The sequence below is a fragment of the Protopterus annectens genome, chromosome 8.part0 (genome assembly GCF_019279795.1).
Source record: "Protopterus annectens isolate FY-2018-M chromosome 8.part0, PAN1.0, whole genome shotgun sequence".
NCBI lineage: Eukaryota > Metazoa > Chordata > Ceratodontiformes > Protopteridae > Protopterus > Protopterus annectens.
In genome coordinates, this window is record NC_056741.1 from 616,679,595 (window position 1) to 616,699,971 (window position 20,377).

General features: G+C 36.3%; 1 protein-coding gene across 2 annotated transcripts in view; it reads left to right on the plus strand.

The window, feature by feature from the left end:
- Positions 1-20,377, plus strand: part of GNL3L (G protein nucleolar 3 like) — a 509,739-nt gene that overhangs the window by 150,985 nt on the left and 338,377 nt on the right. For both annotated transcript variants that reach the window (XM_044080108.1, XM_044080107.1), the window contains exon 8: positions 15,827-15,971. In XM_044080108.1, coding sequence (XP_043936043.1) covers positions 15,827-15,971 — 145 coding nt within the window. The remainder of the gene's footprint in view (positions 1-15,826; positions 15,972-20,377) is intronic.

The window sequence follows — 20,377 nt, forward strand, 5'->3', positions numbered from 1 at the left end:
GTTTCGTAGGATGGCCGTTCTAAGGAAAACTGTTTGTTACATTTATTGTGATATTGCCTGCCGTGCTCACCTCTAATGTTTCACTTAGTCGTTTGGAGATTCTGTCATTGTTTGCCATGGACATCTAAGTGAAGTGAAAGCTGCCTGGGGTTTCAGGAGAAACAATCTAAAGTGCTCGTGAGACTTGCATATTACCAAAGCTTCACTTCTGTCTCCCATCAACATAATCCCCCCCCCTTTTTTTTTTTAACAAGCGGAAAGAAGAAAGGATAACAATCTGATATTCAAACAGCTGCAGACCACAAATAGATATTGATATACTTTCCAGATCACACACCCATTAAATCCTCAGCTACATCGACAATTCCCCAATCATTCAGTAAGCACATCTTTATTTCCCACACTTCACTATCCCAGGCAAACCTGAAACACGTCAGTATATTAGCTAAACATGTTAATCCCATAACGGCTTCTGTGCACAACAATTTCCCAAGCAGTTTCAGCATTTACTACAATATTATTCGAGCAGCTCTCAGATACAGCTGCGAACACGAACAACGTGCGCAACGCATCACCATCAAGCAATTGTACATAGCCCTTACTATTATAGCCTTAGATTTGTGTACTATATTAGCTAAATACATATCTATAACTATTCAGTGCATAACTCAACCTAAAAGTAATGGTGACCATCCGATTCAGTGCCGTTTCTATTATATAATTTAACGGACTTAGACATACACAGTCCCACAAGCAGAGGGACACTTCAAAGCACAAAATATATAATTATTTAGTAAATGTAAAGAAATAAATTAAAAAGTGCCTCATTTAATCAAATCAATTTAATCAAATAAATTAGATAAGTACAGTCAGTAATCAAGAGATCATCGCTCTCATCAGTTACAATAATAAAGCCGTATATATTTATGCGGAATAGATGTGTAGAATAAATAGTACATGGGTTTTATTTTGCTAATAAAGTGAGCTAAACTGACTTAGCCTACCTGTATCTGTGTGGAAAACCATTTACGTCTTCGAATTTCCAAATTTAAACTTGAGAGCTTCCATGTTAATTATATATCTTTTGTTTTAGAGGAGCGACAATATTTGTTAGCTCGAGGCTATTTTTAAACAAGAAGTGACAGTAAACAGTCAGATTGGAATGTTACGATGCTAAAGCTACAGAAAATTTCTAACTAAAGCTTAAATTGTATAACTTTATATTATATGTTTTAAAGACAATAAAGCACTTAAATTCAAATTATAACAAGCTGTACAAAAGTATAAATACATACAGCATATGTTTACTTCCTGCTAATGGTGCAAAAGTTCAAAAAGGTGTCACTTAAACAGACCATTATTATTGTATGGGTTTTTAGTAAGTAGGTATATTAAGGACCATTAAAGGAATCTAAGACACATGAGATATGTAATGTAACCATAATAAGGGTCAAGCAGAGAGTGTAAGGAGCATTCTTAGATATGAATAGCAAGGAAAAGTACATACTTTTTGGATGATTGGAGATTAAATCAAGTTTTAGTTGATGCTTTGAGAGAATTAGTGACTCCAGTATTTTTAGGATCAGTTTTCAGTTTCTTCTTTCTCATATCAGTCCAGTTATTTTTCTCAGAGGATCTCTTTAATGTGATGGAAGATGACCAATCCATGTCTTCTGGAATTACAGTTATGTTGTTATTTTTGATTAAAGTAATAGCTTCGTCGACATTGTTGAATGTTCTTATGTCATTTGAATGAAAGATTCTGATTCTTGCAGGGAATGCAAGTTGTGTTTTAATTTTATTTTGTTTGAGGAATCTCACGAATGGCCAGGTTTTCTTCCTTAATTCTAAGACTCTTGGAGAATAGTCATTGTCAAATCTTATGTGACTCTCTTATTATATGACAAGGGATTTCCTCTCCAGGCAGATTTGAGAACAAGTTCTTTGTCTAAATAAGACAAGAATTTCACAATAATAGATCTTGGCATATTGGTGGAAGAAGGAATAGATTTTCCTGTAGCTCTATGTGCTCTTTCTATACCATTGGACAGACCTTCCTTTAGATCTAGTATTTGTGGAAGTCAAGAGTTTAGAAATAAAATAAGGTCCTCACATTCTGTTTTTTTCTGTAAGACCAAAAATTCTTATGTTATTTCTCCTTTCCCTGTCCTTTAAATCATCTATTTTACTGATTAGCCAGGTATTGTGTTGTAGAAGAAATTCACAATGAGTTTCATCTTTCTTAATTCTCCCATCTATGTCACTTAGAGAAGATTCCATATCCAAAATATTTGATTGTTGCAGTTGCAATAATTCTTTAAAGACATCAGTCTGTTTTTGACAATTGACTTTTAGATTTTCAAGGTTGTCTGTAAATCTGTCCATTTTAAGAGATAGTTCAAGTAGTGTGGTAGACATCAATTGAATTTATTTTTTCAGTGAAGTTTCAGAGTGGAAAGACTTTGCTCATGTCTGTATTGAAGAAGTAATCTCCAGTTTGTTTGACAGGAAAATGTCAATGCAAATGCACAAAAATTGATATTCTTATAGGTTTGAGGTTCCTTAATAAGAATTGACTACTTTTGATAAAGAAAAATGATTATTTTCCTGAATTCTAGTACTAGATTGTGGAGCTCATAAAAGTTGCTGCTACCAGTTAGTCATCTAGGCTCTGCCCCCTCTCCAGCCAACTCTTTGTATGCTTCCACCCCAGAGCCCTGGGCAAGGCAGTCTCCAAACAAACCATTTTCTGCTGGATCAGAAAAACTATCTGCTTCTGCTACTCCCACCATGGCCAGGACCTACCCCAGGGAGTAAGAGCTCATTCTACCAGGGCCATGGCATCCTCCAAAACCTTCCTCAAAGGCCTGGACACAGCCTCCATTCTGGAAGCAGCCACCTGGTCCACCATAAACACTTTCACCAGACACTACAAATTGGACCACTTCTCCAGAGCCAGGGCAATCCTGCAGGGCTTTCTGGAATCAGCTACCTCTACCTCCACCCTTCCCTCTAACTAAGCTGTGGTACTTTCCCACACTAAGAATACTGCAACATAGGAATAGAAGGACATAGATTAGTTGTGCAAAATCTTACCATAACCATAGATGTCCATCTCTTCCATGTTGCGGTATTCCTTCCCCCCCACCTATCCCCCTTTTTCCTATTGACCTGTCTAAAGGGCACCCTGGAGCACCCCATAGACTACGGTCAGACTAGCCAGCAAATGGCACTTTGCACCTCTTGTTGACATCACATGGTTCTCTCTACTGGACTGTCCAACTGGGCATTTAAGTTCTGAGGTCTGTGGGTGCAGACGTCACATTTAAGGTCCGTGGTTCATAGCCCTACATGTGACGTCCCACGCACCTACATTAGCCACGCTTAAGTTTTTGTATTGGAGCGGACGTTCGGGTCGCCTGAGGTGGGGAATCCCCCACTAAGAATACTGCAACATGGAAGAGAAGGACATCTATGGTTATGGTAAGTTTTTGCACAGCTATTCTTTCTACTGATCATACCTTTGTATCTCACTATAAGTTGGACTTGCATTCTAGATCCCATGCATCCTTGGGCTCCATAGTTCTTCAGAATATCATTCCATGAGACAACTCTGGAGTTTTAGTAGCTAGGGAATCTGTGTCATACATTGAGTCATATGGAAAAGACGTTGGATATGAAAGTTATAATCCTACTGTAATGCTAGAGCCATGTTGTCTTTTTCCATCTTCTTCCATCAACCCCTTATCAAAATTGTCACCCATTGCCCCTTGAATGATTGGATCTGTCCAGAGCATTGTCGTTTATTTGGCCTTCAACTGACCTTCTCCTTTTTCTTTAGTAGTATAATATTAAATTTTTTGTGCCTTTTAGATAACATATAAGATACAAATGTGGACAAACTCAATTTGAGGTATTGTACGGACAAGAGGGAATTATGGATAGGAGAGGAGCCAGTGTCTTAATTCTAAGACCTTGAAAAAAGCCACTGAGGTCAGAGCTTGAAAAAAGACACCAAAGTCAGATGCAGTAACCGATACATTGAGCTGGACGGAAGTAGACAACTCAGATTTAGCATTATGGTAAGTACATAACTTTCATTTATTTTGGTGAATAGGAGACATTTCAGATGCAGTTCCAGTCAGCAGAAAGTAGTTCCAAACAGTATGAAAAGGAAAGATGTAATCCATTCATACTTTGACAGCCAGTACATCATTGTATGCATTGTCAACATAGCTAATAGGTTGAGGATGAAGATTTTCCAAAGGAGCCTTGCCTGTGCACTTCATTTGGAGTGACCCTGAAAGTCTTCTACTAAATAAAACAATTGAGAAGTTGTATGCTCTTGGGGTTAGTGATGGATATTGTGGAATTTTACATAATTGCATATTTAAGTAATGGTATGCCAAAAAAGACTGACTTTACAGATGTCTGAAATTAAAAAGGCTAATGGGGTTTTCTTTCAAGAAACCCACTTATTGGAAGAAAATATAAATTATCTCTTTGGCTGTGAACTTTTTTTTATTCTGATCTGTCTATAAAAAAATGAAAAGAGGGTGGGATACCCTGGAAGAAAGCATCTATCATGCCAACTGGTTTAGATAACTTTAAGGATAATAGTAGTATTTTTTCTATGATTTCAATTGGTGCATTTTGTCCACCTGCCTTGTAGCCATCAAGCCTTTCCTAATGTAACTCAAGGCCATTTACTCTTTCATACCAATTATCTTCAGTGCAGAGGCAAGAGCTTTCTTTAGGGGCCATCATCAGAAGTATCATTTTTGCCTCTCCTTGTGCTCTGACTGTCCACTTACTAATTGCAGAAGTCAATGTCCCCCATTACAGCTGCATTACTCTGGCTTGCTGCCCAGGGCCAGACCTGTAGGTGACCATTATTAATATTTGTCTACAGCCATGGTTAAGGTAGCATCTTCCCATCAGCTAGGTAAGCTTTACTTGTCCTCTAAACTGGGACCCAAAGGTATCTTTTTCTTTGTCCCCAGCTGACAGGCACCCCTTCAGTCGGCAGCCTGCGTCATTTTCCCTGGGCCCTAGTCTCTCCCCATCCCTCCCTTGGTGGTTGAGTTAAGTGCTGCACTACCAGGGAGAATTCAGTGTGCTCCCTGTAATGTGCGCATGCTCCCATCCAAACTTCCCCTAAGAATAGGTATGTCTTAGACAAGAAAGATACTTCCAAGCTATTTACAATCAGTAAAAGCTTTAACAAACTACTATCAGAACTTAAAAACTTAAAGAGATTTAATAGAATAACTTTTGATCTAGTACTCCTGTTTTAGGCACTCAACCAAGAACTGACATGTTAATGTCCTCTGACTTGGTGTCAGATCTTGAATCCTTTAAAATTATTGTCTGTCCTGTTTCAGAACTTAACATACTACTCTTTAATATAAAAACAATAAGATGGCTTTTTTGTTATATTTCTTTTTATTTATTAAAATCAAATTATGGTAAAGAATGTTTCTTTGTAATTTTTTCCTCTTAATAATGGCAAAATGGAGGCAAATGCAGTTTTGTGTGTGGTATTCACTAAAGTGCTATCTATGTGGCAACATTTCAACTTGCTATAGAAATAAGGTTAAGAACTGAAAAAAATAACTTGTAGAAATTCAAAATAATTAAAATTTTTGTGAATGCTAAAGTAGAAAGTTATGAATCATTATATCTAAACAAGTTATGTGTTAATTATAGCTCACAGTATAGTATAGTCCTAGAGAAAAATAAAACATAATAATTATTCTGAGTCCAAGTGGTTAAAAAGATAATGCTTTATTAAGCAAAACATGTACAAGCTATTAAAGTATGATTACTAACAATTATAGTCCAATATACAGGAGATTTTAAATGATGGTAAACTTCATTTTGATGGACTTCTCAAAAATATGTTAGAAAAATTAGATGGACAAAACACTTTCTTAATTTTAATAACTAACTGAAGTATATATTATTCAGTTAACTAACTATTAAAATTCAGAAATTAAAGAACAAATATCTAAATGATAATGCAGTCACAATTCTGGATGGTCTGTTTTTTTCATCATAAGATTCATAATGTTACAATTATTTTTTTAATATAATCATGAAAAATGAAATTCCTTTTTCCTCATGTGAATGTACTGTTATGGTTCCTTTTCTAAAACAAGATAAGATCCTACTGTAGTAATTAAAGACCCAAATGATTAACTATTATACCATGACCCCCCCAAAACGTGCACGCTGATTGGTCAGCGTGCCCGTTGTAAATCGAGTTATACTAATGGAAAAAGGTCCGGTCGCCCGGACTTTTTTCCATTAGTATAACTTCGTTTAACACTGTCGCTATGTTAAATGGGTTTAACATAGCGAGACAGCTTTAAAATAAGCAACGGAGATCTCCGTTGCTTATTTTAAAGCTGTCTTGCTATGTTAAACCCATTTAACATAGCGAGACAGTGTTTTAAAAAAAAGCAACGGAGAAAGCAAGATCTCCGTTGCTTTTTTTTAGTGTTTCACTATGTTAAATGAGTTTAACATAGCGAGACAGTTTTAAAATAAGCAACGGACATCTCCGTTGCTTATTTTAACTGTCTCGCTATGTTAAACTCATTTAACATAGCTAAACACTAAAAAGCAATGGAGATCTTGCTTTCTCTGTTGCTTTTGCTCACAGCTCTGATGTACTGCGCAGGCGCGCAGTACATCAGAACTGCCGCGGATGCCAGACATCTGCGGAAGGGCAGCAAACAGGCATTATACTATGCCATTATTTAAGAAAAGTAATAGTTTCTTTTCTTAAATAATGTCATGGTATAATAGCAATAACCCACTTCTGGGTGTGGCTAATGCTAAATTTACCCACGGTTGGCTTTGTTTGGTCCCTCGGGCTTCGCCCTCGGGACCAAACCACGCCAACCGTGGGTAAATTTAGCATTACCCACACCCAGGCTTGGGTTATTGCTATATTGACCATAAAATGAATGTGCACAGTAACAGCTAGAATTAAAACTCTAATCACTTCTTCAATTCACAAAGGCCTGAGAGGATTTGTATCGAAAATGCAATAAAAGGTGAAGTGAAGAAAACTGTAACTATCCAGAACTTGCAATATTTACAGTCTTGATATTAGGGAATTTCATTACCTTGATTCTTTTGTTTTTGCTTTTTTTAAGTTTTACAAAAATATAATTACCTATTGTCTTAATGACTTTATGTCCTAATTTTAAAATGTATATTAAATCTGGTTCATATTTGTCTAAAGAGGTAATAGAGTTACAAAACAAGGTAATCTTTCATCTCCATAATTTTTTGGACTAGCAATACAACTTTTAGCAAATAATATTAGTTGCAGTCTTAATATTAATGGCTAAGAAATTGGGTGGCTGTAATTAAATTAATTAGCTTTGTCTTGTTGGTGACACACAGATGGTATACTTCAGCATGTTATTGACATGGGTGAGCTGTGTAGAAGTTGCTGATGTGGTTAAAGTACACATAAGTAAAATCAAAAGCATTAGAAGTCATTAGAAATTACATTATCATTATTTGCGGATCATGTACTTCTTACCACTTCAGATATTAATCATTCTGTTTATTATCTTCAGGTTTCCTTAACAGATTTTAGTGAACTGTCTAACTTAAATTATATTATTAATGACTGATACTTGATTGATAAAGCAGAGACTGAGTGCAGATATAATAAATATAACTGCAATTAAAATAGCAATTCAGATATTTTGAAATTATTACAAAAACTTTTATAGAATCTACAGTTAAAAATAGTAATGACAGTGCCGTTGTTTTTTTAAGAATTTGATCCCTCATTGGAATAAAATATATTTAGCCCTTTGAAGATTTTTCATCAAAATGATCTTAGTACCTATATTATTATATTTGCATTTCTTTAACTATAGTATAGCAGTATATAAAAAAGATGAATAAATCACAAAATACCTTGGGAGCAAAGGAGGGATCAGCTTTCCAGGTATAGACTCTTATGTATTAGCATCCACTAAACAAGTAATTGTTTATGGGTTAGATCTTTTGTGTTAATGCTTTATGAAAGGATATACACTTAGTTTTATGTAGAGTGAAAAAAGTTGTTGCTGATAAGCTCTACTTTTCAGCAATTTAGACATTGCAAGTAAGGTACAAGTTAATGTACAGTTTAATGCAAATTTTCGTCAGGTTGGCATAACAATGTAAGTTCTTGTCAAGCAGGGACAACTTAAATTGCTTTACTTCAACATGCCTGACACAAAGTCAAGTTGCTTCATTTCAGGACTACAAATACAAAGCACAAATTGTTTCTTTTCAGTCTAACAGGAAAGAGAAACTCAAATAGCTTTTTCTGAGCATAACAGACAGAAAAAAACAAGATAGTACAATACTTATATAATGCAATACTTTAAAGTCCGTGGTTTCAGCACACAAGTTATAAAAGTATCTCCTGATTAAGTGCTTATAAAGTGCTATAATGCAAGCCTGTAGGTTTTATTGCAGTAGTTTCCAGTCAGAAAATACTCCCAAAGCACATTGCAGTCACTTGTACAAGCTTTCAGTTTTTCCCTGAAACTAGCACATATAACATACATACATAATGAAAATTCTGTTACAGTGCATTGCTTACCAAAGACAGCAGCTAGCAGAAGCATAGGTAACTCATTTGGTGCTCTGTGCAGATCCCCACACTGGTGGGAGAAGAGCAAAAAAAGCTCTTCTCAAAGTTGAAGACAAAAAAAAAACAGCTCTTCTCCTCTCCTGCAACTGTACAGGCTGCTTCATAAAACCGTAACAAACTGTAATAAACAGCTTGCTAACACACACAATTGCCTCATGCTAAACGCTGAGCCATAAATGCAGCACTGACTGTCATTTATCAGTACTGGTACTGCATTCCTGCATCATTGATACACTTCGGGCGCTGCTCCCTTTTCCCCACCTTGGTTACAACTTAGGGAGGGACAGTCTATTTCTTAAAACAAAAGTGTGTTTTTTTCCTTTCAATAGGCATTTACAGAGCACACAGTTTTCGTGGTAACTTCCTGCTTTACACTCAGGATACCAGACTGTCTTTGCTAGTTTCTGTTTAAAAGTTTTTATCCTAACTAGCTTCTAGGGGGCTCTCAAGCAGCAGCCTTTCTTACTGCTCCAAGTATATATTTCTCACAGCCCATTAAAGGGGTTATACCTGTTTTTTTTTTTTAATGTAACGGGTGACAAAACAAACTTCCCCTGTTGCACCAGTAGTAAAAAGTCTAAAACTGTATAATCTGTCATTCATAGTAACATGCAGCATATTTTAGCAAACTAGTTACAGTTTCCCATTTATTCTGTTTTTGAATCAAATTATTAGTGCTGTATTAACATCTTTTAAAAACATTATTTATAAAAATATTTTCTTAAAATAATGACATTTCTCATTTTTCACATCAGTAACACTACCAGGTTTATTCATACTATGAATCAATTAAGACATGAAAAAATGCAATTCCGTTGGTTTCTTGGGCAGATTGCTTATTAAACTTTTACTACAGAAGATATCTTGAGTAAGTTTAATTTAAACAAGGAGGCTTTACCAGACATTTATAATCGAAGAAGCTTCTCAGTTCAGAGTATTAATGGTATTCCTTCAGTAAAGTAGAGTTATCCTTTGTTGTTATTTTTTAAGTTCTGTTTTAAAATACAGCAATATATGTAAATCTAATTTACCATTCCATTGCAGAATCATATTAGAATACAGAACAGTTATCCCTGATTAGAATTGGGGCTATATGATAAATAATTTTCTGACCTGAGTCATACCCTGAAACAAATTATATTGAAGTCTCCTGCTCTTACAGTATCCTGTCTATTTTTGAGAATATTCACATGGTAATATTTCCAAAAGACTTTTCTTACTTGTTACAAAATTAGTTAACATTTTAGTGGCCTCATTTATTATTTTTTTATGTTAGCCAGATAAGCCCACAGGACACAAGTGCTTCATTTCTGGGGCAGTCTGGAAGCTTTCACTGTTTAAGTGGTTTGCTTATTGTTATACAGTATGCAGCTAGAGGCTGTGGGAATCAAACCCACAATTTCAAGAAGCAGCTCTTTAACACCTCGTTGGCTTAATCCTGTGCTCTACCTAGTGGACATTATGTTAAAATAAATAGATGTGCATTGCAGCCTTACAGTAGCTTCCACTTTTAAACAGCCAGTAATATATATGTGTGTGTGTGTGTGTATATATATATATATATATATATATATATATATATATATATATATATATATGAAAAGTGCACCATCATCATCATGATGTTTCTTTTATTGCTGTTATCACTGTAGTCACTTTGGCATAAACTCAGATATAATTCCTTTTTCAAGGAAATTGCACTTGATTCACCTGTTCAGAATTTTTTTGGAGGTTCGTCAGTGTTGGTCAGCCATCAGCTTTCATATTCATATTGCTCTAGTGACTCTTTTTTTTTAGCTGCAGAATAAGCACAAGTTCTAGTTTCATTTATTTATGTGGAGTGAGAATGGACTGCAAAGGTCATCATTCAGGAATCCAATAAGGCTGTTGTAGTATGTTGTGCAAACCCCACTCCCTTGTGGCTGGCACAAGATACCCATTTCAGCACAGGTGTCTACAGTGCTCTCCCCTTCATGTGCATACCCTCACCTGTGTTGAAGATGCCATCACCAGTTGGGTAGGACCAAGTCCAAGCCCCCAGTCCATCCCTCTTGTGTACCAGACAAGCTTGTACTTGCTGAGTAGCAGTGGATAAATCAGAACCACCAGTCCCTTCCCTCAGGATGAGCATGCCGGTATGTGCCAGTCACCGCCCCTCTGCCCACTCTTCCATCACTTGAGCTGCTAACCGTACTCATGTTGTCTGAGGTACATTCAGGGCTTTATCCCCTGATGTCACAGCACTTGTTCATATGTTTGTAGCATACATCATTTTACCAGAGAAAGACAAACCATGTAGAATCCTTTATTTCAAAATAAACTAGAGTAAACATAAGTATGATTGGAAAAAAATAGAACTGACTGTTCACATATCTTCTTTCTGTAACTTTGTTGGTAAACTTATGACATTAGTTTTATGTTAGGTGAACACATGGCTAGCGCAATCTTTACTATAGTTTCAGAAAAGTGTTTCCATTCTGCATGATCTTTAGGCATTCTTCCAAGGTTAATAGTCAACACACCTCCATCACTAGTGTCTTCTGTCAGGTTAACAAAAATGGTACACCTAATCCACAAGTTATTGTTATTTAGCTCCATTATGTTTGATACCAGTAACATTACAGTGACTTGTGTCCCACTGCAACTATCTAAAACAAACCTTTTCACCACTTCTATTATGTGTATTATGTCATTGACATTTGGTTCAGATTTAGATTTCTACTTCCCAGTTTTTGTCTTTTTAGCATTTGTCATTATCAGGTGTAGCTCTGAAATTGGTCAGTATTGATCAGTGCACTATCCCAGAAGACAATTTATAAATACTTGTGCTAGTTCTTTTTAAAAGCACCAATGACTTTGGATTGGGAAGCATTACAACTTTCCTGAGCAAATTTTCTAAGAACCCTTACAACTCTGGCTTATACTTAAGACTCAGACGAGATCAAAATGTATGCATCCTTGATACATAATTTCCTGTATCTCATCTCTAGCATGTTGGGTCTTCTGGTTGAAACAACTTAAGAAAACATTTCTGAGAAAATTTCTAAATTTCTTGGATATGATGGTATATATTGGCAACTGGCATTGGCACCCACACATTTTATAATCTTTTTCTCCCTCTGTGCCCTTGACCCACCTTTGTTTTATAAAGTCTTTTACCTCACCTTTCAGTGCTGGAAGTGCGCTAGTTGATCTGCTCACAAGTCTTTTAGACATCAATATAAGCCTACCAACAAGAAAAGTTCCAATGACAGTGGTACAATCAAGAACACAAAAACAAATGAACCAGAAAACGCACTTTTTTAGGGACTGGAAATAACGAAATCCCCCAAAACAGAAATAGTATCAAACCACTTTATTCTCTGCTTTCATCCATGTATGACTTCATCAGAATAATTAACACCTTATTACAACATATTTTATATCCAAGCCATCCAATTAGATCAGTAGAAAAGCCTATTAAATTAAAGTAACATACACTTCTTATAAAAAAAAAAAAAAAACATTCCGTTGTTACGAAACATTCTGTATAAAACACTTAAAAGCTTTATTTAGAAACGAATATCCTTTTCTGTTTTAAAAAATAATATTAATCATTTCAATAAGACCAGGGGGCATATCTGCTACTACCTTTAATTGCCATAATGTTTCTTTTGTTCTACCCTGGTCTTAAAATTGGGTCTATATTAGAAGAATGAAAGATCAAAATTACAAATGCTCTAAAGAGCGAAAATGCCGTACCTCGAAATCCCTATTGTGGGGGGCTGTGCCCCCCACAACCCCCCGCTAAATATATATTCCAACTTCGAGATCACAGTACAGTGAGGAAAGGACAAATATTCGATCTTCACTGTACTGAGATCTCACAAAAAGCACTTTGAGGTCCGGCATTTTTGCTATTTAGAGCGTTTGTGATTTTGATCTTTTGTTCTTCTAATATAGACCCTTAAAATCCCCTTCTGTTTTATCCACCGACACTTGTTCAACAATAGTAAATAAAAATTTCTTATACAAAGCACAGTTTAAAGTATGTTTGTACAACCAATTGTTTTCATTGCCCATGGCTTGGATGTAAAATAGATTGTAATAAGGTGTTAATTATTCTGATGAAGTCCTGCTTGGATGAAAGTGGAGAATAAAGTTGTTTGATACTATTTCTGTTTTTGGGAATTTAGTTATTTCCAGTCCCTGAAAAAAGTGCATTTTGTGGTTCACTTGTTTTTATCAGTATAAGCTTGTAGAAGCGACAGAATTAGTGTAGACATCATTTTCTTTAGAAACTCCTTTAAATCCAAACATCTTTCAGTACTCTGCATCCCTTCAGAGTCCAAATCTAAGAAACCAAATTAGCCAGATTTCTGTCTTCTCTGATTCCAGGTGTGTCACTCACTGCCACATCTCAGTTTTTTCCACTGTATTGTTTTTTTTCCTCTTTACAAAGTCTTAGCCAGTCTTATTTTGGAACAGTAATGCCACCATGTCAGGTATGCAAAGGCATTTTAAACCACAGTTTCATCAGGCATTAGCAGTTTTCAGCATGTAAGGGACATTTTCTGTCTTCCCGTAATATTACCAGAAGGACCACTCTGTCAAGCTGCTTCCTATTTCTTCCCTTTAGGCCATGTAACTGTTCCCATGTAGCTTCATAATTCATTACTGGTAGGTAAAGAATTTTAATTTGGATTGCAGCTGTTTATCATGTCCAGAACTCCCACCCCCTCCCATTTGTTTTACAATCACAAGTTTTTCCCATGGCATTATAGACTTTCTACCATACCTCTCAACTGTACAAAATCTTTGCATAATGTCCATATTTTTGCCTCATATTTTTAGTCTATCCCTCATAAAATGTATGGTTTTCTGGCAAATCACTGAGGACTGAAGTCACTAAATAAGTACATACATTTGATTTTTCAGACTTCATATCTTTCAGAAAATGCATGCTAATACAAAACCTGTCATTATAGGAACATTCAAGGTTTATGAGAGCAATATTTAATATCTGTCCCTATTTATGGGCCTTTGAGCCCCCCCCTCCCAACCCCCATAATTGTAGGCTTTGTCCAGATTTCTTGCACTAAGAAGTTGAGAGGTATGCATTCCACAATTCTAAATAAAGTCAGTCCTCATGGTTCTGATAATGTTTCTCAGACACTGGAGACATGTTTCAGCCAATCTTTTTCCTTAGTGACAACTCATCATTTATCAAGATTCTCAGGGTGCATACTGTGAACATAGTATTCAGCTCTTTGACTCCAAGTGCCAAGACTGGAGAAAAGACAGAAAGAGGATGTTTTGATGTATCATCCCACCTCTGTAGTGACTCAGCCAATGCTCCCCACCTGTCCCCTCTTAGAACCCCCCCCCCCAACACATCCTCCACCTCTACCAGGGATAGACCATTTTGGTGCATGCATGTGCATGCCCTCCCCCAAAGATGGGCACAGCCATTCTTGCTTACCAGTGCCTCTTTCTGTTACATAAGAATAGGAAGGATGTGCAGTAGTACCCATATCGACCATGAAGAATGCATAGGCATGCTGGATGCATTGTATTTCTTCTGTCTCTGTTTGGTGTCCTTCTGTTATCAAACATTTACACAACCCTTCTTCCTTTGAGGATGTGTAGCTACTGGGCAGTCTATTCTTTCCAGCCTAAGCTGGACTCTTATTGTCATTATGAATTTCTGAACTCTTGTCACAAGTATCACAGACTGAAAGTGCTGTACTGAATGCTGGCTTAACTTCCCTCTTTGTTCTTCATAAACATTAAAGGATGAATGTCAGTGTGTCAGTTGTAGAAACAAACCTACATTCATACTGGTTGTAACTTAAACTGAGGGGAATTATTGTTGCTTATCATCGCTGATACTCGAGTTAAAAAAAAAAAAAGAGAGAGAGCAAAATGAAATTCCTACTTGTGTTGCAGTTCTTTTTCTTAACTACCTGAAGAAACATCTGATGTCATGAAGTATGTTTCATGATACATAAAGATTCATGGATATTCAATTTCACTATAGATCTCTGATACTTTATTTGCTCCTAGTTTTATCCATGGGATGCTTTATATACAGTTACACAAGTCAGTGCTAAATCTGCTGATTGGTGTTGGGCCTTGACACTAATACTGATCGCATCATCATTGTGGAGTGTGACTGACCACATCATCATTGTGGAGTGTGAGTGCTGATAAACTGATAGTTCTTTAGTTACATTGACACGGGCTCTCAGAAAAAAGAATGGCAAGGGCAACAAATAAAAAATGGGTGTGGCATTGTTTTATTTTTTAAAAAGTTATATGTGTTAGAAACTCAAAATTGAGTGATGGTCTGTTATTGCATGTGGTTATTAGCCATGATACACCTCTGGCTGTAGACCCATGTTGTAACAAAAGGTAGGTTCAAACATGCATTAAGGTTGATTGTTGCAACAACTTTTGTGAATATATGTTCCCTGTTCAGCTACTTTGTAACTGTCGTACAGGATGAGAAATGATAAAAGATGGAGCTGCTCCCATCTAAAATATGTTACACCTTGGGTAGCAGAAGCCTGGGGACATTGATGGGCTAAATGGCATTTGTATTTTTTCTTCTTCTTTTTTTTTTTTTTTTTTTTTCACTGTGCGAAATGTGGATTTTGTTTAAAGTGATTTACAAATGTTCCTTCCTGCTTTGAAACATCTGCTGAGTTTAGAGCCGTGATGCATTTCTCCCTGTCATTGCTTAAGTATTAGTAAACTTTGTGTTAAACCACAGCCAGAATAAATCTCATGTACCCCTCAATGGCATAACCTCGGGGATAATGTGGGATGTGTCCACAGACTTGGAATGTACTACACATGTCTACACATAAGTCATAATACATGCTTAGTGAGTACAGATGCAGCCCTATGCTGTTCCCTGGTCTGATATTGTGAGAGTAACGGTCAAGTGAATCCTTCATGAGAATGGCATGGAAAAATATGTTTTTAGAATGATACAAGAAACAACATAGATAACATGAGCAAATGGAGGGATACTGTATCACAGCATTTTTGACACTGCATGTCATGGTGGAAAAAGTAGGGAAAATGTTAGCAAAACATTTTACTGAATAAGATGATGTTTGCTCATGTCCCCATCGCATTTTTCTTTTCTTTTCTTTTCTTTCTCAGAAACACAGCAAGGTGTCCGTGACCAAGGCCAGTGTGGACTTGTTAAATAGCAGTGCCTGCATTGGAGCTGACTGTTTGATGAAGCTTTTGGGTAACTACTGCAGAAACCAAGACATCAAAACTGTAATCACCGTGGGGGTTGTAGGTAATGCTCATTGCTTTACAGCTTTTTTATCTAGGTTCTCTCAGCTGGGATTCCATATTTTATCATTTGAAATTTGAACCTCATGTTGCTCGGAGTAGCTGTAACATGTTCAGTCATACAAGTGTCTTCTCAGTTGTATTCTGTCTGGTGTACGACAGCAAAGATAACCTCACTGTGACACCAAAGGCTTCCTTCTCTTTATTCACATTATCTTCCTATAAAAGTGCAAGTATTGTGTCTTCAGTTTTGTACTTTATATTACTTGGTGTGTACATTTAAAACAGATTGCCTAACAGTTTACACCAGAGTAGTATGTGTATTGTGAAAGGTAGGAGCATGTAAATGGATAGTGACATTGAAATATGAAAGGTGCACATACAAATGAACCATAGCAAGCATTTGGGGTGTTGACATGAAGTGGGGATATGGGGTGTAGACAAGAAGAAAACGTCAGCTTTTGAATATTAATGTTTCTTAACATATACGTAACATGTTTGTGTATGTACACATGCATCTGTGAATGCACACACATACACACGCATGTAGTTGATATGAACTCTAGTGCATTTATGCTGTTTTTTTAGTAAATATTTGTTTTAAATAAATTTCTCAGTGCTTCTACGTATAGTATGATTGTCAGTGCAGTAAAACACAGAGGCAGAATTCAGAATTGTGGTGCACATGTTCATTAGAAAGCTGACAACCTTCTGATGAAGAAGACTTGTGACACACAGAATACATGCCACTTTTCCTTACATAGGTTGCTTGAGGCTGTAGGGCTGCAGGGACTTAATGCTCTTCTGGATACATTTTATATCACATGATAGCATTATCATACCAACATATTAAGTAAAGAAGTACTAATTTGTAATTGTGTGCAAATGATTGTATTACTGTTAAGTTGTCAGGTTTTCTGTCATTCTCCTGACAAATGAAAATTCACACTTTACAGACACCACACTTTTCAGGCTTCCTACAGCTTGATAGTATCCAGTCTGAAGTATAGGCCCATTTATAATACTGTAGGATGAGACAAAGTCCTACATTTAAGTTGCAGCAAGATGGTTAGGGATATTTTAAGAGGTAATCAGTGCTTTTAACAAAATAAAGGTATTGTTGGGAGAACCTGTTTCATAAAGTGAAGGGAGTGGAAGGGTGGTATTGTCCTTTAATTGTGTGTGTGTGTGTGTGTGTGTGTGTGTGTGTGTGTGTGTGTGTGTGTGTGTGTGTGTGTGAGTGACTAGGGTAGGCATAAACTTTGTTGTCTGCTCTGTTGCCTGTTCCATTGGTCCTTCCCTTAAGGAAGTGTGACGTGTCGGGACACACTACCTTTTCTATGAAGCAAACTAACTTTTCCAGATTTTTGCATTATTAACATCTCTGTATCTGTGTGTACATTTGCAGTTTGTATACCTGTGCTTCTGTCTTTATTTTTTCAACATTTTTGTGTTGCATATGTACTTCCAAATTTTTGTATTTGAAATCCCCCATAGGCACATCTTAAATATTGATCACATTTAGTAAGGTAAGGTAAGAAAGTGTATTTGTTCTCAGAACAAAGTGTAAAAATCTACTTTATTTCTGTATTTTTAAAGTCTGTTTTATTTCACTTTTTGATCCTTTGAAATAAAGACTTGGCAAAAAAATGTGATCTGGTCTCAATAATTTACAAAGCATACTACAGTTTGCATCTCTCCGGTTTGTCATACAAGTATGTTAAAGTGTCCAACCACTTATAATGAAATAGAAGTTTATAATACTATTCCAGAAATCTTCTATGATATAAGTTTCCATTACTGAAATGGCCAAATATTTCATCTGTAGTTTCATGGTTTAGTTATAGAAAACTGTTTTGAATGAAAATGCTTAAACAACACTACCATTGGCTAGTTCAGTCATCCAGTTTTGGCTATAAGAACTATTATTCCTTACATTTTATTTTCCATTTCTTGGCACTGCTTTTTGGCAGCTTATGTATTCTCAATTATTAAACCAGTCACCACAAACAGTGTTAGGAATGTAGTAACATGCTGAGAAATCAAATCAGCCCCATATTAAAATTACTGGCAGGTTGTTAAAACAAAGCCAGAATAGCAAAAATCTGGAAAAGTTAGTTTGCTTCATAGAAAAGGTAGTGTGTCCCGACACGTCACACTTCCTTAAGGGAAGGACCAATGGAACAGGCAACAGAGCAGACAACAAAGTTTATGCCTACCCTAGTCACTCACACACACACACACACACACACACACACACACACACACACACACACACACACACACACACACACACACACAATTAAAGGACAATACCACCCTTCCACTCCCTTCACTTTATGAAACAGGTTCTCCCAACAATACCTTTATTTAGTTAAAAGCACTGATTACCTCTTAAAATATCCCTAACCATCTTGCTGCAACTTAAATGTAGGACTTTGTCTCATCCTACAGTATTATAAATGGGCCTATACTTCAGACTGGATACTATCAAGCTGTAGGAAGCCTGAAAAGTGTGGTGTCTGTAAAGTGTGAATTTTCATTTGTCAGGAGAATGACAGAAAACCTGACAACTTAACAGTAATACAATCATTTGCACACAATTGTTGTTAAAACAAAGCCGGAATAGCATAAGGCAGCACAAGAAAACATTGAAGTAAGGCTATAAAAATTGTATGTAGCATAAATGAAAAAAGTGTAATGTATACATCTAGCCAATGACATGTCAAAAATTCTACTACATAATTAATGATGCGTTATAAAACCAAATGAAAAAATAAATCATGATCTATTATAGCACAAATGCTGCAAAGCACATCAGCACAGTAATGAACCGTAAGCAGTACAGCATTGTAAAACCATGTATGGCAGCATTTGGAACCTGCTATAACAACAATAAAAATAAAATGTTCAAGAAATGACACCAGAAAATCAAAATAAACTAATAACATGAGATAAGGATAATATAGTTTTATAATGAAATCAGCTTTAATATATAAAATGCAACCAGAAAGATTAGAAAGCAATAAAAAAGAAACATGCTTATTTGGGGGAAGACGGTGATGAAATAAAAACAGGAGAAAAGTAATATATATAATAGTTCAAAATATGAAGTAAACCATGAATTTGAATGCATGAGTATGTATGCCTAGGGAGAGGGAGTGAGTTTTCTTATTAACATGCAGAAAAGTAAATTGAGAAATTACAAAACGTTAATGGGATAAGTACATTTTATCTTGAGAATAGTTTTCATGTATACTGTGATGATGTGAGGTATTGCCAGCTATGCCAGGAGAAGTAAGGCAGTGGGTGTGTAACATATGACAGCATAGTTAGCTGGAGTTTTGTAAAGAATTATATGTCATTTTATATCAAGCTGATTTCTGCAGATACTTGTGTTGAAAAATGTATTTGTAAAGCTGTGTTAAAATGTACCAACAGTGGGTCCTGCCGTACAGAAAAGAAATATACCTATATGTGAGACTGTATTGTGACTGTTGAAATTAATATATTGTAACAGAGAATACTGGAAGAGAAGAGGTTAAGCTCAGTCCAGCTAACTTTAAAAATATTCTGAAATTAAATTACCTAGTTTAGGCCATAAATATTGTATCTTACAGTTTAGGCCATAAAGATTGTATCTTACAGTTCTGATTCCAGACAGAGACAAAATATTTGTGAAAACCAGGACTAGGAATCCTACTGTATAGTCCTTAGGGGTGAACTAATTGCAACCCTGGAAGGGTAGAAGTTTTTGAAATGGTTTTATAGCTTCCAGATGCTGCAACTCATCTCAGCAAAGCTCTGTGTGTGTGTATTATGACGGAAGCACTTGACTATCTCGAAATACTGAAATCTTGAATTTCAGTATCTTGAGACGAAAGTGCAGTTGAGCAAAACTGCACTTGATTGAATTCAAACTCTCGAATTTGCGGTTGTGGTGGCACGGTTCATGGGATTTGCTGTGTTTGTAAGGTGCGGTGTGCTGTGGGATATGGTTTGCCTGCCATTGTGTGGATATATGTGGATATTCAGGTAAGTGATGTTTTTTTAAGGGTTTTGGGCAGGGATTTGAGTGTATGTGAGTGTGTTGGAAAATTTTAGGTGTAGGTTAGGGTAGGTAGGTTAGGGTGTGAGTGTGTAAGTGTGTAGAGTGGTGGTGTTTGTATGTATGTAGTGTGTGTTTGTGCAAGGGGAATATAGAGTATTTAGTGGTGGGTTTAGTGTCTTTGTCTTTTTAGTGCGACCTCAGAGTTAGTATATATAAGTAACGGGGGTGTGGGGGGCAAAGCCCCCCCACATGGGGGGTGCAGGGGTCTTGCCCCCCGCTTATATGTAGGGTAGGTGTGTGTATTTGTGTTGTGTTGTGTTTGTGTGTGTTTCATTGGTTTGTTGTAGTGTGGGGAGGAA